Source organism: Ranitomeya imitator, chromosome 5 (assembly GCF_032444005.1).
Source record: "Ranitomeya imitator isolate aRanImi1 chromosome 5, aRanImi1.pri, whole genome shotgun sequence".
NCBI lineage: Eukaryota > Metazoa > Chordata > Amphibia > Anura > Dendrobatidae > Ranitomeya > Ranitomeya imitator.
Window position 1 is genome coordinate 706105670 of NC_091286.1, and position 22023 is coordinate 706127692.

General features: G+C 43.3%; 1 protein-coding gene across 1 annotated transcript in view; it reads right to left on the reverse strand.

The window, feature by feature from the left end:
- LOC138638876 (uncharacterized) overlaps window positions 1-15914 on the reverse strand; it is a 41497-nt gene extending 25583 nt beyond the window's left edge. Inside the window, exons 1-2 of the mRNA XM_069728579.1 lie at window positions 15727-15914; window positions 1946-2110 (exon numbers count right to left, since the gene is read on the reverse strand). Coding sequence (XP_069584680.1) covers window positions 1946-2110; window positions 15727-15853 — 292 coding nt within the window. The 5' untranslated portion in view covers window positions 15854-15914. The remainder of the gene's footprint in view (window positions 1-1945; window positions 2111-15726) is intronic.
- Window positions 15915-22023: the final 6109 nt, after the last annotated feature.

The window sequence follows — 22023 nt, forward strand, 5'->3', positions numbered from 1 at the left end:
AGTAGTATCTATAATACTGCCCCCCTGTGGTCACCAGTAGTATCTATAATACTGCCCCCTGTGGTCACTAGTAGTATCTATAATACTGCCCCCTCTGGTCACCAGTAGTATCTATAATACTGCCCCCTGTGATCACTAGTAGTATCTATAATACTGCCCCCTGTGGTCACTAGTAGTATCTATAATACTGCCCCCTGTGGTCACCAGTAGTAATTATAATACTGTCCCCTGTGATCACTAGTAGTATCTATAATACTGCCCCCTGTGGTCACCAGTAGTATCTATAATACTGCCCCCTGTGGTCACCTGTAGTATCTATAATACTGCCCCCTGTGGTCACCAGTAGTAATTATAATACTGCCCCCTCTGGTCACCAGTAGTATCTATAATACTGCCCCCTGTGATCACTAGTAGTATCTATAATACTGTCCCCTGTGGTCACTAGTAGTATCTATAATACTGCCCCCTGTGGTCACCAGTAGTATCTATAATACTGCCCCCTCTGGCCACCAGTAGTATCTATAATACTGCCCCCCTGTGGTCACCAGTAGTAATTATAATACTGCCCACTCTGGTCACCAGTAGTATCTATAATACTGCCCCCTGTGGTCACTAGTAATATCTATAATACTGCCCCCTGTGGTCACTAATAGTATCTATAATACTGCCCCCTGTGGACACCAGTAGTAATTATAATACTGCCCCCTGTGGTCACTAGTAGTATCTATAATACTGCCCCCTGTGGTCACTAATAGTATCTATAATACTGCCCCCTGTGGTCACCAGTAGTAATTATAATACTGCCCCCTCAGGTCACTAATAGTATCTATAATACTGCCCCCTGTGGTCACTAGTAGTATCTATAATACTGCCCCCTGTGGACACCAGTAGTAATTATAATACTGCCCCCTGTGGTCACTAATAGTATCTATAATACTGCCCCCTGTGGTCACTAATAGTATCTATAATACTGCCCCCTGTGGTCACTAATAGTATCTATAATACTGCCCCCTGTGGTCATTAATAGTATCTATAATACTGCCCCCTGTGGTCACTAGTAGTATCTATAATACTGCCCCCTGTGGTCACTAATAGTATCTATAATACTGCCCCCTGTGGTCATTAATAGTATCTATAATACTGCCCCCTGTGGTCACTAATAGTATCTATAATACTGCCCCCTGTGGTCACCAGTAGTATCTATAATACTGCCCCCTGTGGTCACTAATAGTATCTATAATACTGGCCCCTGTGGTCATTAATAGTATCTATAATACTGCTCTCTGTGGTCACTAATAGTATCTATAATACTGCCCCCTGTGGTCACTAATAGTATCTATAATACTGCCCCCTGTGGTCACTAATAGTATCTATAATACTGCCCCCTGTGGTCACCAGTAGTAATTATAATACTGCCCCCTGTGGTCACTAGTAGTATCTATAATACTGCCCCCTGTGGTCACTAATAGTATCTATAATACTGCCCCCTGTGGTCACTAATAGTATCTATAATACTGCCCCCTGTGGTCATTAATAGTATCTATAATACTGCCCCCTGTGGTCACTAATAGTATCTATAATACTGTCCCCTGTGGTCATTAATAGTATCTATAATACTGCCCCCTGTGGTCACTAATAGTATCTATAATACTGCCCCCTGTGGTCACTAATAGTATCTATAATACTGCCCCCTGTGGTCATTAATAGTATCTATAATACTGCCCCCTGTGGTCACTAATAGTATCTATAATAGTGCCCCCTGTGGTCACTAGTAGTATCTATAATACTGCCTCCTGTGGTCACCAGTAGTAACTATAATACTGCTCCCTGTGGTTATCCCCAATGTTCTGACCTCTGTGTTTCCGATTAGTGAGGGTCTCTGGATATAGAAGCCCCCGCCCAGTGAGGGGTCACCTACTTTATGGCTTCCACGTCTTGTACTTACGTTGTAGAGGCAGCAGGCAGCGCTGTGTGCACCCCGAGGTGCAGCATTTCCTCTTCCCTTTGCAGTCTTTGTCTTGTGAACATTCAGGCTTGACCTTTATTAGGGGATTACATTTTGGGTAGTCCACGTCGGCGGGGCAAGACCCCAGCTTCTCTAAAATAAACCCTAAACAAGATGCAAGAAGCAGTGAGAGTCGGACATTTGTTATTCAACAGCAAACAAACAAAACCCTTTAGGGCTGATTTAAGATGTGATCTTAGCTTCTCGCCATGTTTCGCCATGGCAGGCTTCATCTGAGGCTTCTAGTCTCAGTCCCCTGATAAAGCCTGTCATGGCGAAACATTATAATTATTAGGGCTGGTTTAAGATCTGATCTTAGCTTCTCGCCATGTTTCGCCATGGCAGGTTTCATCTGAGGCTTCTAGTCTCAGTCCCCTGATAAAGCCTGTCATGGCGAAGCATTATAATTATTAGGGCTGGTTTAAGATCTGATCTTAGCTTCTCGCCATGTTTCGCCATGGCAGGCTTCATCTGAGGCTTCTAGTCTCAGTCCCCTGATAAAGCCTGTCATGGCGAAACATTATCATTATTAGGGCTGATTTAAGATCTGATCTTAGCTTCTCGCCATGTTTCGCCATGGCAGGCTTCATCTGAGGCTTCTAGTCTCAGTCCCCTGATAAAGCCTGTCACGGTGAAACATTATCATTATTTTTTTGGAGGTAGGGGGTGTTCTGACTTTGTTTTAGTTGTGTTGCCCCCACTTCCATTGTGAGACTCTTCTCATGTCTTATTTTTTATGGGCAGTTAATAATATTTGATGGAATGTAACATTTTTTTAATCACTTCATTCTATTTTTTGGATTATGAATGCGAAACAGCATATTTTGAATTGTTCTTTAATTTTTACTTAGAGAATTCCATGAAAGAGATAAGAAGTTAGATGATTATAGACAAAGCCGCCATCATTGTGGAGCTTCGCTCTTATGCCGGACTAAACATTCGGAGTTATAGAATTTTTTACTTTGTTTTCTCTATAAATTTTGACAGTTTTGTAAAAGTTTCAGTCCCACAATAAATAACATATTACATATTACACTGTAATATTCCTGCACAATAAATGACAAAAAGAGAATTGAAGCAAAACGGCAGCAGCGAGGAAATCATAAAATAAACAAGTGGGCGGACGAGGAACTAAGACAAAAGGGAGGTGACCAAGAAATAATACAAGAGGGAGGTGAAAAAGAAATAATACAAGAGGGAGGTGACCAAGAAATAATATAAGAGGGAGGTGACAAAGAAATAGCACAAGAGAGAGGAGACGTGGAAATAATATAAAAGGGAGGAGATGGGGAAATAATACAAGAGGGAGGAGAGAAGGAAATAATACAAGAGGGAGGAGACGTGGAAATAATACAAGAGGGTGGTGACAAAGAAATAACACAAGAGGGAGGTGACAAAGAAATAATACAAGAGGGAGGTGACAAAGAAATAGCACAAGAGAGAGGAGACGTGGAAATAATATATAAGGGAGGAGAGAAGGAAATAATATTAGAGGGAGGAGATGGGGAAATAGTACAAGAGGGAGGAAAGGAGGAAATAATACAAGAGGGAGGAGAGAAGGAAATAATATTAGAGGGAGGAGATGGGGAAATAGTACAAGAGGGATGAAAGGAGGAAATAATACAAGAGGGAGGAGAGGAGGAAACAATACAAGAGGGAGGAGAGGAGGAAATAATACAAGAGGGAGGAGAGGAGGAAATAAACAAGAGGGAGGAGATGGGGAAATAATATAAGAGGGAGGAGACATGGAAATAATATAAGAGGGAGGTGACAAAGAAATAAAATAAGTGGGAGGAGATGGGGAAATAGTACAAGAGGGAGGAGAGGAGGAAATAATACAAGAGGGGGGAGATGGGGAAATAATACAAGAGGGAGGAGATGAGGAAATAATATAAGAGGGAGGAGATGGGGAAATAATACAAGAGGGAGGAGATGGGGAAATAATACAAGAGGGAGGAGAGAAGGAAATAATACAAGAGGGAGGAGAAGAGGAAATAATACAAGAGGGGGGAGATGGGGAAATAATACAAGAGGGAGGAGATGAGGAAATAATATAAGAGGGAGGAGATGGGGAAATAACACAAGAGGGAGGAGATGGGGAAATAATACAAGAGGGAGGAGAGAAGGAAATAATACAAGAGGGAGGAGATGGGGAAATAAGACAAGAGGGAGGAGATGGGGAAATAATACAAGACGGAGGAGAGAAGGAAATAATACAAGAGGGAGTAGAGGAGGAAATAATACAAGAGGGAGGAGATGGGGAAATAATACAAGAGGGAGGAGAGAAGGAAATAATACAAGAGGGAGGAGAGGAGGAAATAATACAAGAGGGGGGAGATGAGGAAATAATACAAGAGGGAGGAGATGGGGAAATAATAGAAGACGGAGGAGAGAAGGAAATAATACAAGAGGGAGGAGAGGAGGAAATAATACAAGAGGGGGGAGATGGGGAAATAATACAAGAGGGAGGAGATGAGGAAATAATATAAGAGGGAGGAGATGGGGAATTAGTACAAGAGGGAGGATATGAGGAAATAATACAAGAGGGAGGAGAGGAGGAAATAATACAAGAGGGAGGAGACGTGGAAATAATACAAGAGGGTGATGACAAAGAAATAATACAAGAGGGAGGTGACAAAGAAATAATACAAGAGGGAGGTGACAAAGAAATAATTCAAGAGGGAGGTGACAAAGAAATAGCACAAGAGAGAGGAGACGTGGAAATAATATAAAAGGGAGGAGATGGGGAAATAATACAAGAGGGAGGAGAGAAGGAAATAATACAAGAGGGAGGAGACGTGGAAATAATACAAGAGGGTGATGACAAAGAAATAATACAAGAGGGAGGTGACAAAGAAATAATACAAGAGGGAGGAGACAAAGAAATAGCACAAGAGAGAGGAGACGTGGAAATAATATAAAAGGGAGGAGATGGGGAAATAATACAAGAGGGAGGAGAGAAGGAAATAATATTAGAGGGAGGAGATGGGGAAATAGTACAAGAGGGAGGAAAGGAGGAAATAATACAAGAGGGAGGAGAGGAGGAATTACTACAAGAGGGAGGAGAGGAGGAAATAAACAAGAGGGGGGAGATGGGGAAATAATATAAGAGGGAGGAGACATGGAAATAATATAAGAGGGAGGTGACAAAGAAATAAAATAAGTGAGAGGAGATGGGGAAATAGTACAAGAGGGAGGAGAGGAGGAAATAATACAAGAGGGAGGAGAGAAGGAAATAATACAAGAGGGAGGAGAGGAGGAAATAATACAAGAGGGGGGAGATGGGGAAATAATACAAGAGGGAGGAGATGAGGAAATAATATAAGAGGGAGGAGATGGGGAAATAATACAAGAGGGAGGAGATGGGGAAATAATACAAGAGGGAGGAGAGAAGGAAATAATACAAGAGGGAGGAGAAGAGGAAATAATACAAGAGGGAGGAGATGGGGAAATAAGACAAGAGGGAGGAGAGAAGAAAATAATACAAGAGGGAGGAGAGGAGGAAATAATACAAAAGGGGGGAGATGAGGAAATAATACAAGAGGGAGGAGATGGGGAAATAATACAAGACGGAGGAGAGAAGGAAATAACACAAGAGGGAGGAGAGGAGGAAATAATACAAGAGGGGGGAGATGGGGAAATAATACAAGAGGGAGGAGATGAGGAAATAATACAAGAGGGAGGAGAGGAGGAAATAATACAAGAGGGAGGAGACGTGGAAATAATACAAGAGGGTGGTGACAAAGAAATTATACAAGAGGGAGGTGACAAAGAAATAATACAAGAGGGAGGTGACAAAGAAATAGCACAAGAGAGAGGAGACGTGGAAATAATATAAAAGGGAGGAGATGGGGAAATAATACAAGAGGGAGGAGAGAAGGAAATAATATTAGAGGGAGGAGATGGGGAAATAGTACAAGAGGGAGGAAAGGAGGAAATAATACAAGAGGGAGGAGAGGAGGAAACAATACAAGAGGGAGGAGAGGAGGAAATAATACAAGAGGGAGGAGAGGAGGAAATAATACAAGAGGGAGGAGAGGAGGAAATAAACAAGAGGGGGGAGATGGGGAAATAATATAAGAGGGAGGAGACATGGAAATAATATAAGAGGGAGGTGACAAAGAAATAAAATAAGTGGGAGGAGATGGGGAAATAGTACAAGAGGGAGGAGAGGAGGAAATAATACAAGAGGGAGGAGATGGGGAAATAATACAAGAGGGAGGAGAGAGGTAAATAATACAAGAGGGAGGAGAGGAGGAAATAATACAAGAGGGGGGAGATGGGGAAATAATACAAGAGGGAGGAGATGAGGAAATAATATAAGAGGGAGGAGATGGGGAAATAATACAAGAGGGAGGAGATGGGGAAATAATACAAGAGGGAGGAGAGAAGGAAATAATACAAGAGGGAGGGGAGGAGGAAATAATACAAGAGGGAGGAGATGGGGAAATAATACAAGAGGGAGGAGAGAAGGAAATAATACAAGAGGGAGGAGAGGAGGAAATAATACAAGAGGGGGGAGATGGGGAAATAATACAAGAGGGAGGAGATGGGGAAATAATACAAGACGGAGGAGAGAAGGAAATAATACAAGAGGGAGGAGAGGAGGAAATAATACAAGAGGGGGGAGATGGGGAAATAATACAAGAGGGAGGAGATGAGGAAATAATATAAGAGGGAGGAGATGGGGAATTAGTACAAGAGGGAGGATATGAGGAAATAATACAAGAGGGAGGAGAGGAGGAAATAATACAAGAGGGAGGAGAGGAGGAAATAAACAAGAGGGGGGAGATGGGGAAATAATACAAGAGGGAGGAGATGGGGAAATAATATAAGAGGGAGGAGACATGGAAATAATATAAGAGGGAGGTGACAAAGAAATAAAATAAGTGGGAGGAGATGGGGAAATAGTACAAGAGGGAGGAGAGGAGGAAATAATACAAGAGGGAGGAGACATGGAAATAATACAAGAGGAAGGATATGAGGAAATAAGACAAGAGGGAGGAGATGGGGAAATAATATAAGAGGGAGGAGAGGAGGAAATAATACAAGAGGGAGGAGATGAGGAAATAATACAAGAGGGAGGAGATGAGGTAATAATACAAGAGGGAGGAGATGAGGTAATAACACTAGAGGGAGGAGATGAGGAAATAAAACAGGAGGGAGGAAAGGAGGAAATAATACAAGAGGGAGGAGATGGGGAAATAATACAAGAGGGAGGAGATGGGGAAATAATACAGGAGGGAGGAAAGGAGGAAATAATACAAGAGGGAGGAGATGAGGAAATAATACAAGAGGGAGGAGATGAGGAAATAATACAAGAGGGAGGAGATGAAGTAATAACACTAGAGGGAGGAGATGAGGAAATAATACAGGAGGGAGGAAAGGAGGAAATAATACAAGAGGGAGGAGATGGGGAAATAATACAAGAGGGAGGAGATGGGGAAATAAGACAAGAGGGAGGAAAGGAGGAAATAATACAAGAGGGAGGAGAGGAGGAAATAATACAAGAGGGGGGAGATGAGGAAATAATACAAGAGGGAGGAGATGGGGAAATAATACAAGACGGAGGAGAGAAGGAAATAATACAAGAGGGAGGAGATGGGGAATTAGTACAAGAGGGAGGATATGAGGAAATAATACAAGAGGGAGGAGAGGAGGAAATAATACAAGAGGGAGGAGAGGAGGAAATAAACAAGAGGGGAGAGATGGGGAAATAATACAAGAGGGAGGAGATGGGGAAATAATATAAGAGGGAGGAGACATGGAAGTAATATAAGAGGGAGGTGACAAAGAAATAAAATAAGTGGGAGGAGATGGGGAAATAGTACAAGAGGGAGGAGAGGAGGAAATAATACAAGAGGAAGGATATGAGGAAATAATACAAGAGGGAGGAGATGGGGAAATAATATAAGAGGGAGGAGAGGAGGAAATAATACAAGAGGGAGGAGAGGAGGAAATAATTCAAGAGGGAGGAGATGAGGAAATAATACAAGAGGGAGGAGATGAGGAAATAATACAAGAGGGAGGAGATGAGGTAATAACACTAGAGGGAGGAGATGAGGAAATAATACAGGAGGGAGGAAAGGAGGAAATAATACAAGAGTGAGTAGATGGGGAAATAATACAAGAGGGAGGAGATGGGGAAATAATACAGGAGGGAGGAAAGGAGGAAATAATACAAGAGGGAGGAGATGATGAAATAATCAAGAGGGAGGAGATGGGGAAATAATACAAGAGGGAGGAGAGGAGGAAATAGTGTGAATTGGTAGAAGAGGATGGGAGAAAGGTTGATCTGCTATACGTCTTCTTTTATATGCAGAACTTGCAGAAGAAAATCCCATGACAGACAACTGATCTGGGAAACCAGAAATGTTCCATAAAATGTCACCGGTGTAACCTGCAGGACATATGGTGTCACCTCAAAATCACTAAAGTAGACAAATTATCGAGCCCGAGTACTGCAGGAACAGGACCAGCATCAGCCCCCGTCACACCTGGGCATGTGCCAGGGCCCTGGACAAAGGAGAAGGGGGCCACTGGCCATCGGGGCCCAGACCGCTCCCCAAGCAGCTGTGCAGGGCCGTCGGTGCTGCCATCACTTAAACAGATATGGCGACACACAAGAAAAATGAAAGGCGCAGTGCTGGGCTGGCGCGGCCTCGTCATTACTAGCAGCTCGCTCTTCACAGCCACAAGTCAGAGGAGCTGGACCCGAGACAAGCCGGGGCAGGTGAGCAGGCCTGGCTGCCAGCTTCCCCAAACTAAACATTATTTCTAATGTGTCTATATGTTTGTGTGTATGCAAGTATGATGTGTATATCTATGTATGTCAGTGTGTATAGCTGTGTATATATTTGTCTGTTTATATGTGGTTTGGGGAATTTGTCTTCAAATATGTATATGTACGCATGCCTGTATGTGTACGCATCTATGCATATGTTTGTGTATGTACGTGTCTGCATATTGTATGTGTGCATATCTGCATACCATGTCAATGGGTGTATGTCTGCGTACCGTGTATACATGTCTGCGTACCGTGTATACATGTCTGCGTACCGTGTATACATGTCTGCGTACCGTGTTTACATGTCTGTGTACCGTGTATACATGTCTGCGTACTGTGTATACATGTCTGCGTACCGTGTATACATGTCTGCGTACCGTGTATACATTTCTGCGTATTGTGTGTGTGCATGTTTGCATACTGCGTGTGTGCGCGCATGTCTGTGTGCTGTGTGTGCACATGTCTGTGTACTGTGTGCACATGTCTGCATGTGTGTGTTCACATGTCTGCGCACTCTGTGTGCACATGTGTGTGCTGTGTGTGTATGTCTATGTACTGTGTGTGTGTGTGCATATCTGCATACTGTGTGTCTGCGCATGTCTGTATGCTGTGTGTGTATGTCTGTGTGCTGTGTGCGCACGTCTGCATAATGTGTGTGCATGTCTGCATAAAGTGTCTGCGCATGTCTGCGTACTGTGTGCGAATGTCTGTATAATGTGTGTGTGTGCGCATGTCTGTATAATGTGTGTGTGTGCATGTCTGCATAAAGTGTCTGCGCATGTCTGCGTACTGTGTGTGCATGCCTGTATAATGTGTGTGCCTGCATACTGTGTGTCTGCACATGTGTGTGTGCTGTGTGCGCATGTCTGTATAATGTGTGTGTGTGTGTGCGTGTGTGCGCATGTCTGTATAATGTGTGTGTGTGCGCATGTCTGTATAGTGTGTGTGTGTGCGCATGTCTGTATAATGTGTGTGTGTGTGTGCATGTCTGTATAATGTGTGTGTGTGTGCGCATGTCTGTATAATGTGTGTGTGTGTGCGCATGTCTGTATAATGTGTGTGTGTGCGCATGTCTGTATAATGTGTGTGTGCGCATGTCTGTATAATATGTGTGTGTGTGCGCATGTCTGTATAATGTGTGTGTGTGTGTGCGCATGTCTGTATAATGTGTGTGTGTGTGCGCGCATGTCTGTATAATGTGTGTGTGTGCGTGTGTGCGCATGTCTGTATAATGTGTGTGTGTGCGCGTGTTTGCGCATGTCTGTATAATGTGTGTGTGTGTGCGTGTGTGCGCATGTCTGTATAATGTGTGTGTGTGTGTGCATGTCTGTATAATGTGTGTGTGCGCGCATGTCTGTATAATGTGTGTGTGTGCGTGTGTGCGCATGTCTGTATAATGTGTGTGTGTGCGCGTGTTTGCGCATGTCTGTATAATGTGTGTGTGTGTGCGTGTGTGCGCATGTCTGTATAATGTGTGTGTGTGCGTGTGTGCGCATGTCTGTATAATGTGTGTGTGTGTGTGCGCATGTCTATAATATGTGTGTGTGTGTGTTCGCATGTCTGTGTAATGTGTGTGTGCGTGTGTGTGTGCGCATGTCTGTATAATATGTGTGTGTGTGTGCGCATGTCTGTATAATGTGTGTGTGTGCGCATGTCTGTATAATGTGTGTGTGTGTGTGTGCGTGTGTGCGCATGTCTGTATAATGTGTGTGCGCGTGTCTGTATAATGTGTGTGTGTGTGTGTGCGCATGTCTGTATAATATGTGTGTGTGTGTGTGCGCAAGTCTGTATAATGTGTGTGTGTGCGCATGTCTGTATAATGTGTGTGTGTGTGTGTGCGTGTGTGCGCATGTCTGTATAATGTGTGTGCGCGTGTCTGTATAATGTGTGTGTGTGTGTGTGCGCATGTCTGTATAATATGTGTGTGTGTGTGTGTTCGCATGTCTGTATAATGTGTGTGTATGTCTGTATAATGTGTGTGTGTGTGTGCGCATGTCTGTATAATGTGTGTGTGTGCGCATGTCTGTATAATGTGTGTGTGTGTGCGCATGTCTGTAGAATGTGTGTGTGTGTGCGCATGTATGTATAATGTGTGTGTGTGCGCATGTCTGTATAATGTGTGTGTGCGTGTGTGTGTGCACATGTCTGTATAATGTGTGTGTGTGCGCATGTCTGTATAATGTGTGTGTGTGTGCGCATGTCTGTATAATGTGTGTGTGTGCGTGTGTGCGCATGTCTGTATAATGTGTGTGTGTGTGTGCATGTCTATAATATGTGTGTGTGTGTTCGCATGTCTGTATAATGTGTGTGTGTGTGTGTGTGCGCATGTCTGTATAATATGTGTGTGTGTGTGTGTGCGCATGTCTGTATAATGTGTGTGTGTGTGTGTGTGCATGTCTGTATAATGTGTGTGTGTATGTGTGTGCGCATGTCTGTATAATGTGTGTGTGTGCGCATGTCTGTATAATGTGTGTGTGTGTGCGTGTGTGCGCATGTCTGTATAATGTGTGTGCGCGTGTCTGTATAATGTGTGTGTGTGTGCGCATGTCTGTATAATATGTGTGTGTGTGTGTGTTCGCATGTCTGTATAATGTGTGTGTGTGCATGTCTGTATAACGTGTGTGTGCGTGTGTGCGCATGTCTGTATAATGTGTGTGTGTGTGTGCGCATGTCTATAATATGTGTGTGTGTGTTCGCATGTCTGTATAATGTGTGTGTGTGTGTGTGCGCATGTCTGTATAATATGTGTGTGTGTGTGTGTGCGCATGTCTGTATAATGTGTGTGCGCGTGTCTGTATAATGTGTGTGTGTGTGTGTGTGCGCATGTCTGTATAATGTGTGTGTGTGCGTGTGTGCGCATGTCTGTATAATGTGTGTGTGTGTGCGCATGTCTATAATATGTGTGTGTGTGTGTTCGCATGTCTGTATAATGTGTGTGTGTGTGTGTGTTCGCATGTCTGTATAATGTGTGTGTGTGTGTGTGTGCGCATGTCTGTATAATATGTGTGTGTGTGTGTGTGCGCATGTCTGTATAATGTGTGTGCGCGTGTCTGTATAATGTGTGTGTGTGTGCGCATGTCTGTATAATATGTGTGTGTGTGTGTGTTCGCATGTCTGTATAATGTGTGTGTGTTTGTGTGTGCATGTCTGTATAATGTGTGTGTGTGTGTGCGCATGTCTGTATAATGTGTGTGTGTGCGCATGTCTGTATAATGTGTGTGTGTGTGTGCGTATGTGCGCATGTCTGTATAATGTGTGTGCGCGTGTCTGTATAATGTGTGTGTGTGTGCGCATGTCTGTATAATATGTGTGTGTGTGTGTGTTCGCATGTCTGTATAATGTGTGTGTGTGTGCGCATGTCTGTATAATGTGTGTGTGTGTGCGCATGTCTGTATAATGTGTGTGTGTGTGCGCATGTATGTATAATGTGTGTGTGTGCGCATGTCTGTATAATGTGTGTGTGTGTGCACATGTCTGTATAATGTGTGTGTGTGTGTGCGCATGTCTATAATATGTGTGTGTGTGTGTTCGCATGTCTGTATAATGTGTGTGTGTGTGTGCGCATGTCTGTATAATATGTGTGTGTGTGTGTGCGCATGTCTGTATAATGTGTGTGCGCGTGTCTGTATAATGTGTGTGTGTGTGTGCGCATGTCTGTATAATGTGTGTGTGTGCGTGTGTGCGCATGTCTGTATAATGTGTGTGTGTGTGTGCGCATGTCTATAATATGTGTGTGTGTGTGTTCGCATGTCTGTATAATGTGTGTGTGTGTGTGTGCGCATGTCTGTATAATATGTGTGTGTGTGTGTGTGTGTGCGCGCATGTCTGTATAATATGTGTGTGTGTGTGTTCGCATGTCTGTATAATGTGTGTGTGTGTGTGTGTGTGCATGTCTGTATAATGTGTGTGTGTGTGTGTGTGCGCATGTCTGTATAATGTGTGTGTGTGCGCATGTCTGTATAATGTGTGTGTGTGTGTGTGCGTGTGTGCGCATGTCTGTATAATGTGTGTGCGCGTGTCTGTATAATGTGTGTGTGTGTGTGTGCGCATGTCTGTATAATATGTGTGTGTGTGTGTTCGCATGTCTGTATAATGTGTGTGTGTGTGTGTGCGCATGTCTGTATAATGTGTGTGTGTGCGCATGTCTGTATAATGTGTGTGTGTGTGCGCATGTCTGTATAATGTGTGTGTGTGCGCATGTATGTATAATGTGTGTGTGCGCATGTCTGTATAATGTGTGTGTGTGTGTGCACATGTCTGTATAATGTGTGTGTGTGCGCATGTCTGTATAATGTGTGTGCGCATGTCTGTATAATGTGTGTGTGCGCATGTCTGTATAATGTGTGTGTGTGCGCATGTCTGTATAATGTGTGTGTGTGTGTGTGTGTGCACATGTCTGTATAATGTGTGTGTGTGTGCGCATGTATGTATAATGTGTGTGTGTGCGCATGTCTGTATAATGTGTGTGTGCGCATGTCTGTATAATGTGTGTGTGTGTGTGTGTGTGTGCACATGTCTGTATAATGTGTGTGTGTGTGCGCATGTATGTATAATGTGTGTGTGTGCGCATGTCTGTATAATGTGTGTGTGCGCATGTCTGTATAATGTGTGTGTGTGCGCATGTCTGTATAATGTGTGTGTGTGCGCATGTCTGTATAATGTGTGTGTGCGCATGTCTGTATAATGTGTGTGTGTGCGCATGTCTGTATAATGTGTGTGTGTGTGCGCATGTATGTATAATGTGTGTGTGTGCGCATGTCTGTATAATGTGTGTGCGCATGTCTGTATAATGTGTGTGTGTGTGCGCATGTATGTATAATGTGTGTGTGTGCGCATGTCTGTATAATGTGTGTGCGCATGTCTGTATAATGTGTGTGTGCGCATGTCTGTATAATGTGTGTGCGCATGTCTGTATAATGTGTGTGTGTGTGTGCGCATGTATGTATAATGTGTGTGTGTGCGCATGTCTGTATAATGTGTGTGTGCGCATGTCTGTATAATGTGTGTGTGTGCGCATGTCTGTATAATGTGTGTGCGCATGTCTGTATAATGTGTGTGCGCATGTCTGTATAATGTGTGTGTGTGTGCGCATGTATGTATAATGTGTGTGTGTGCGCATGTCTGTATAATGTGTGTGCGCATGTCTGTATAATGTGTGTGTGCGCATGTCTGTATAATGTGTGTGTGCGCATGTCTGTATAATGTGTGTGTGCGCATGTCTGTATAATGTGTGTGTGCGCATGTCTGTATAATGTGTGTGTGCGCATGTCTGTATAATGTGTGTGTGTGCGCATGTCTGTATAATGTGTGTGTGTGCGCATGTCTGTATAATGTGTGTGTGCGCATGTCTGCATATGTAAAGGATGAGGGGCAGGTTGGGCCCTGTGTTGCGCACCTATATTTCTCCTCCGTATCTGTGCATCACAAACTGTGTTATTTCGCCCGGGGCCCATGAAAACCTGGAGCCGGCCCTGACCGTCATAGACAGACCGTTATTTCTAATATTCACAGATTCCGTAACAACAAGGTCTGTACCACAGGACGGGCGCAGAGCAAATATGGGGCCAATATTCAAGAAGGAGACAACATCTGAGCCTGGAAATCCTACGCTGGTAAGTGGAACCTCGGCTGTGGGTAAAAGCCTTGAAGGTTTCCTAAGAGACTCCGTCCTGGAGGATCTCCATAATAATAAACTCATGACCCACCATCTATGCGGGTTCATGAGGGATCGGTCCTGACAGACTCCTCTGATCAGTCTCTATGAGGAGGAAAGTTCCAGACAAATCCTGCGAATCACTATGCTATGGGGTAGCAGCATTTTGCACAGAAGAAAGGAGCTGAAGTTCCCCTATAGGGTCTCGGGATCCTCCGCTCTGGGCCATAGTATGGGTCGGTTACAAGGAACATCTTTTCCTCTAGAGGAACTGGTGATATGAATGGGCCATTGTGTAATACTTCATTTCCCCTGTGGTGGCGCTGCAGGCAAGTTGAACAATTTCTGCACATTTCCCCCCAGATTGCAGCTCTTCATCATTAGTCCCAGATGGACTCTTAGGCTGGTTTCACATTTGCATTTAAAAACGCAGCGTTTTAAACGCAAACGCATGTGGTGAAAAAAACGCATGTAAACGCGTTAAAACGCCGCGTTTTTTAGACGCATGCGTTTTTGCATGTTTTAATACAAACGCGGCATTTTGACGCATTTACATGCGTTTTTTCCTGCGTTTGCGTTTTTAAAACGCATGATGAGAAGTATCTGACAGCTGCCAATCATCAAAATCAACAAGAAAACCCACTTTAAACAGAAACAGCTAGGGTTAGGGTTAGGATCCCTATTAACCCTAGGGATCCTAACCCTAACCTTAACCCTATCCCTAACCCTAACCCTAAGAGATCCTAACCCTAACCCTAACCCTAAGGGATCCTAACCCTAACCCTAAGGGTTAGGGTTAGGATCCCTTAGGGTTAGGGTTGGGATCCCTTAGGGTTAGGGTTTGGGGTTGGCTTATTAGTGTGTATTCTTGTGTTTTTCTATTAAAACGCATGCAAATGCATGTGCTTAAAAACGCATGCGTTTACATTGACAGCAATAGGTTTTTTTGCGGCAAAAAAACGCCGCTAGAAATTACTACATGTTGCATTTCTGCAACACAACGCATGCATAGAAAAGACGCATGCGGCGGCAAAACGCATGCAAAAAAAGCATGCGTTTTTAATGTTAAGTATAGGGAAAAAAACATGCTTTTTTTGCGCTAAAACGCAGCGGCAAAAAACGCAAATGTGAAACCAGCCTTACATGTATTTAAGGAGGAGAAGCGTATTAAGCAAAATGGAGACATTGAACAAAACAGAACCACAGTTTCAATATCATCACCTCCATAGAGAAGTCTGGTGCGAATAGATCAGGTTCTCTATGTGCACTTTGGTTACTCACCAGGTTTAGCCAATTCTTCATCTGTACCATAGCTCGCTATTGAGGTGTCCGAGTCGAGCTTCGGTGTTACTAACGAGCTCACGTAGCTGGAGGCGAGCAGCAGGACGAGGCCGGCCACTGGAGACATAGTGGAGAGCTGGAGACATCTTGATGGTCATGACATGTCTGTTATATATACCAATCACACAAGGAAGGAGGAAGGGAGGAAGATGGCAGAACCTGTTCCGCCACAATGCAGCATTTCACAAGAGTCTGCCCATGTTCTCACAGTGTTCTTCAGACGTCACCGAGTAATGACTTTACAATGTACCCGGAGGGTCAGAAGACATAAATAGGTAGACATTATTCCATCTCCTCACTGGGCTCTCAATAAAGCCCTCATGATTCACTTAGCCCTGTGAAATGTCAGGTCATGGGATGGGGTGGTGGCTGATCCCTGCTACTTGTCCTCTCAGGATTGATGGGTGACAAGTTGTTGTGATGGGAAGGTTGTACCAGGAAGGGTTTTTTTTTGGAGAACACCTTGCAATCTTAGATCATGTAAGATACTGTCAGGGCTTGGGACTTGGGACAGGGAGAAGATCATTCTATTCTAGTCTAGCATGTCGGATCAAAACATTGAAATCGCAAATCCACCACTGATGATAAGTAAATGCCGGACTCTCGCTAATATCTCCATCCTCAGTCTTGTCCGGGATGGAAGGGGGTTTAGATACCAATTGAGGAGCATTTCTTGTCTAGTCTTGGGAGTTAGATACCACCTGAGTAGCATTTCTTGTCTTGGGAGTTGGATACCACCTGAGTAGCATTTCTTGTCTTGGGTGTTAGATACCACCTGAGTAGCATTTTTTTTCTTGTTCGGGGGGTTAGATACCACCTGAGTAGCATTTCTTGTCTTGGGTGTTAGATACCACCTGAGTAGCATTTTTTTTCTTGTTCGGGGGGTTAGATACCACCTGAGTAGCATTTCTTGTCTTGGGAGTTAGATACCACCTGAGTAGCATTTCTTGTCTTATCTGGGGAATTAGATACCACCTGAGTAGCATTTCTTGTCTGGGGAGTTAGATACCACCTGAGTAGCATTTCTTGTCTGGGGAGTTAGATACCACCTGAGTAGCATTTCTTGTCTTATCTGGGGAGTTAGATACCACCTGAGTAGCATTTCTTGTCTGGGGAGTTAGATACCACCTTAGTAGCATTTCTTGTCTGGGAAGTTAGATAACACCTGAGTAGCATTTTTTTTCTTGTTCGGGTGGTTAGATACCACCTGAGTAGCATTTTTGTTCTTGTTCGGGGGGTTAGATACCACCTGACTAGCATTTCTTGTCTTGGGAGTTAGATACCACCTGAGTAGCATTTCTTGTCTTGGGAGTTAGATACCACCTGAGTAGCATTTTTGTTCTTGTTCGGGGGGTTAGATACCACCTGAGTATCATTTTTTATGACGTTCCCTACAATTTGATACAGTAGAAGGAACCATGAGACAATTCTGCCTCACCTTGTTCTGCAAAGCTGAAAGATGATCAAAAATGAATATTTTAAACGTGTTCATTTCATGATGATATTACCGTATAAACAGTGTGCCGATCACTCGATCAATAAGCAAAATGCTCATTCATCCGGTGAAGTGATCTTATTCACAGTACAACAGTTCTTGGTGTTGCTTCGTCGAGGACAGACAAGCACAACCTCTACATACTGAGTGATCTACTACAGATCTAATACAGATCCCTCAGTGCGCAGCGTTTACCGTGGTCTGCCTGCGTAAACCACAGGACCACCTGTAAGTACATGTAAATATCAACCGATCAGCGGTCATTTAGTGCAGTCTGTCAGTCCATGTAATCAGATCCTAAGAGTTATTTTGGGATCTTCTCATTGGAGATGTCTGAAGACCAAGGACAACAGAAATGATATTGTGGTCTTCTTCGAATTGAGAAGTAGAGGGCCATTTGTCTGGTGGGCTCAGTGTGTGGAGATGTCTGTAGGCCGTAGATAACAGGCGTAAAGAGAATCGTTCTTATCCATTTACAACAATTGTTGATGCTCGTGAATCCAAGCCTTGTGGATTGCATTGTGTGGTCAAGGATCTCCGGTAAGGGGTGGAGGCGATACAGTGCTAAGAAGGGAATTCAGAATACTCTTTATGGATGGATGTTCTGATATTAAGAATCTAATTTAGGGAGGTGAATTTAATATATAAACTGTTCGTACACACAAACATAAGAAGTCTGGGATTACATGTCTTCCTCTTAGAACCAAATTGCCCCTGGTATACAGTCGTGACTAAAAGTGTTGGCACCCTTGAAATTGTTCTAGAATATGAACACCCTTAGCCTAATACTTGGTTTGTGAGGGGTTGAGTTACTCAGCTGCTTTCAGAAGTAGACACCAGAAGGCTTCTTGGGTTAGTTACCTGCTGGTTTATTATGGGAAAGCATAAACCGCAGCAGGGTTCAGCAAAATAAACGTGGCCTTTCTGGCGTAACGGCAAAACAAAAGATAAATCACAACAATTCCTTATATCTGAGGGGTTCTCCTGCTCAGACCATCAAATGTCTTCTTCTCCTCCTGTAGCCACCTCTGGAGTCTCTCCTCTCCAAACACAACACGAAAATAAACAGTGTCTCCACATTTATCTTTCTAGCCACACCTTTGAGGAGGAGATATGGTGAGTAGGCGTCCTGCCCATCTTTTATCTACCCCTTATCATGGGTGGTTACCCCCTTCAGCACAGTTTTTGAACTTTACCATTGCTTTCAACCAAGACAAATGCGTTCACTGGGAGATGTCACTGTACCCCAATACCCCTTGGAAGAGACGTAGAGGTGAGAGGGCCTCTTGAAAACAATGTTCTCATTATTAGGAAGTTCGTCTCCCATAGTGTTTTCCTATGCAGTGAATGCAAGGGCTGCCAAAACTTTGGAGGCACCCCAATGCCCCCTGCAAGAGATGTGGAGGAGGGCCTCATAAAAAAAATGTTCCCATTAGAAAGGAGCGTGTCGCCTACATGTGTAATGGCCATGAACTAAGTGTCTGGGCTGACAAACATTTACCCCTGGGGGGTATACATGAACATAATGTAGAACCAAATTTTTTTACGGGCATCATAAACACCCTTTAAAAAAAATTATGTGGGTGATATGAAAAACACAAAAAGTGCCCCACAGCATGAACGCGGAGGACCGCGAGAATCAAAAGAACCGACAAACAGAAAGATCCTCCAATAAATCCATATAAAAATATACATTTTATTGAGCCATGTCTAAAAAATATGTTTAGAAAGGGAGGACATCATACAGAAAAAATGAAAAAGCAGACATTGGGCAGAAGGATAAATTATGCCCAGTGATAACACATGTATAAAGACCGATAATGAGGTCCTTAAACGGATAGATGAAAGCACAGTGCTTAAAGTAAGCCAGGGGAAGCCCGAGGGTGGAAGCCTCCGTCCATCCTCCACTCGTCCCACAGACCAAAACACACAATTATAGCATAAAAACTGTGCTGAAATCAACTTAGCCTTTATCAAATGTAGTCAATATATAGAAAAATAAGAAAATAAATGATAAATACAGGTCCATAAGATGGTTCACGTGGGCCCACATGCATCACCCGAGGAACTGCACATATTACTAAATATACACCCAATCAATACTCCAGGAGCACATCATTAATTGGATTCAACCATAGAAATTGACCGGGCCAATTTTTACAATTCTGACCACTGTCCCTTTATGAGGTTATAACTCTGGAACGCTTCAACGGATCCCTGTGATTCTGACATTTTTTTCTCGTGACATATTGTACTTCATGATAGTGGTAAAATTTCTTTGATATTACCTGCATTTATGTGTGAAAAAAACAGAAATTTGGCGAAAATTTTGAAAATTTCGCAATATTCCAATTTTGAATTTTTATGCAATTAAATCACAGAGATATGTCACACAAAATACTTAATAAGTAACATTTCCCACATGTCTACTTTACATCAGCACAATTTTGGAACCAAAATTTTTTTTTCTTTGGGAGTTATAAGGGTTAAAATTTGCCAAGCAATTTCTCATTTTTACAACACCATTTTTTTTTTAGGGACCACATCTCATTTGAAGTCATTTTGAGGGGTCTATATGCTAGAAAATACCCAAGTGTGACACCATTCTAAAAACTGCACCCCTCAAGGTTCTCAAAACCACATTCAAGAAGTTTATCAACCCTTCAGGTGTTTCACAGGAACTTGTGGAATGTTTAAATAAAAATGAACATTTAACTTTTTTCACAAAAAATTTACTTCAGCTCCAATTTGTTTTATTTTACCAAGGGTAAGAGGAGAAAATGGACCCAAAACTTTGTTGTACAATTTGTCCTGAGTACGCTGATACCACATATGTGGGGGTAAACCACTGTTTGGGCGCATGGCAGAGCTTGGAAGCGAAAGAGCGCCACTTGACTTTTCAATGCAAAATTGACTGGAATTGAGATGGGACGCCATGTTGCGTTTGGAGAGCCCTTGATGTGCCTAAACATTGAAACCCCCCACAAGTGACACCATTTTGGAAACTAGACCCCCTAAGGAACTTATCTAGAGGTGTGGTGAGCACTTTGACCCACCAAGTGCTTCACAGAAGTTTATAATGCAGAACCGTAAAAATAAAAAATCATATTATTTCACAAAAATTTTCTTTTTGCCCTCAATTTTTTATTTTCCCAAGGGTAAGAGAAGAAATTGGACCCCAACAGTTGTTGTACAATTTGTCCTGAGTACGCTGATACCCCATATGTTGGGGTAAACCACTTTTTGGGCGCATGGGAGAGCTCGGAAGGGAAGGAGCGGCGTTTGACTTTTCAATGCAAAATTGACAGGAGTTGAGATGAGACGCTATGTTGCATTTGCAGAGCCCCTAATGTACCTAAACAGTAGAAACCCCCCATAAGTGACACCATTTTGGAAAGTAGACCCCCTAAGGAACTTATCTAGAGGTTTGGTGAGCACTTTGACCCACCAAGGGCTTCACAGAAGTTTATAATGCAGAACTGTAAAAATAAAACAAAAAAATTTTCCCACAAAAATTATTTTTTAGTCCCCAGTTTTGTATTTTCCCGAGGGTAACAGGAGAAATTGGACCACAAAAGTTGTTGTCCAATTTGTCCTGAGTACGCTGATACCCCATATGTGGCGGTAAACCACTGTTTGGGCGCATGGGAGGGCTCGGAAGGGAAGGAGCGCCATTTGGAATGCAGACTTAGATGGATTGGTCTGCAGGCGTCACATTGCATTTGCAGAGCCCCTAATGTACCTAAACAGTAGAAAACCCCCCACAAGTGACCCCCATATTGGAAATTGGCCCCCGCAAGGAACTTATGTAGATGTGTTGTGAGAACTTTGAACCCCCAAGTGTTTCACTACAGTTTATAACGCAGAGCCAAGAAAATAAAAAATCTTTTTTTTCCCACAAAAATTATTTTTTAGCCCCCAGTTTTGTATTTTTCCAAGGGTAACAGGAGAAATTGGACCCCAAAAGTTGTTGTCCTATTTGTCCTGAGTACGCTGATACCCCATAAGTTGGGGTAAACCCCTGTTTGGTCACACGGGAGAGCTCGGAAGGGAAGGAGCACTGTTTTACTTTTTCAACGCAGAATTGGCTGGAATTGAGATCGGACGCCATGTCGCGTTTGGAGAGCCCCTGATGTGCCTAAACAATGGAAACCCCCCAGTTATAACTGAAACCCTAATCCAAACACACCCCTAACCCTAATCCCAACAGTTACCCTAACCACACCTCTAACCCAGACACACCCCTAACCCTAATCCCAACCCTATTCCCAACTGTAAATGTAATCTAAACCCTAACCCTAACTTTAGCCACAACCCTAACTGTAGCCTTAACCCTAGCCCCAACCCTAGCCCTAACCCTAACCCTAGCCCCAACCCTAGCCCTAGCCCCAACCCTAGCCCTAGCCCTAAACCTAGCCCTAGCCCTAACCCCAGCCCCAACCCTAGTCCTAGCCCTAGCCCTAACCCTAGCCCTAACCCTAGCCCTAACCCTAGCCCTATCCCTAGCCCTAACCCTAGCCCTAACCCTGGCCCTAATGGGAAAATGGAAATAAATACATTTTTTGAATATTTTTAATTTTTCCCTAACTAAGGGGGTGATGAAGGGGGGTTTGATTGACTTTTGTAGCGGGTTTTTTAGCTGATTTTTATGATTGGCAGCTGTCACACACTGAAAGACGCTTTTTATTGCAAAAAATATTTTTTGGGGTTACCACATTTTGAGAACTATAGTTTTTCCATAT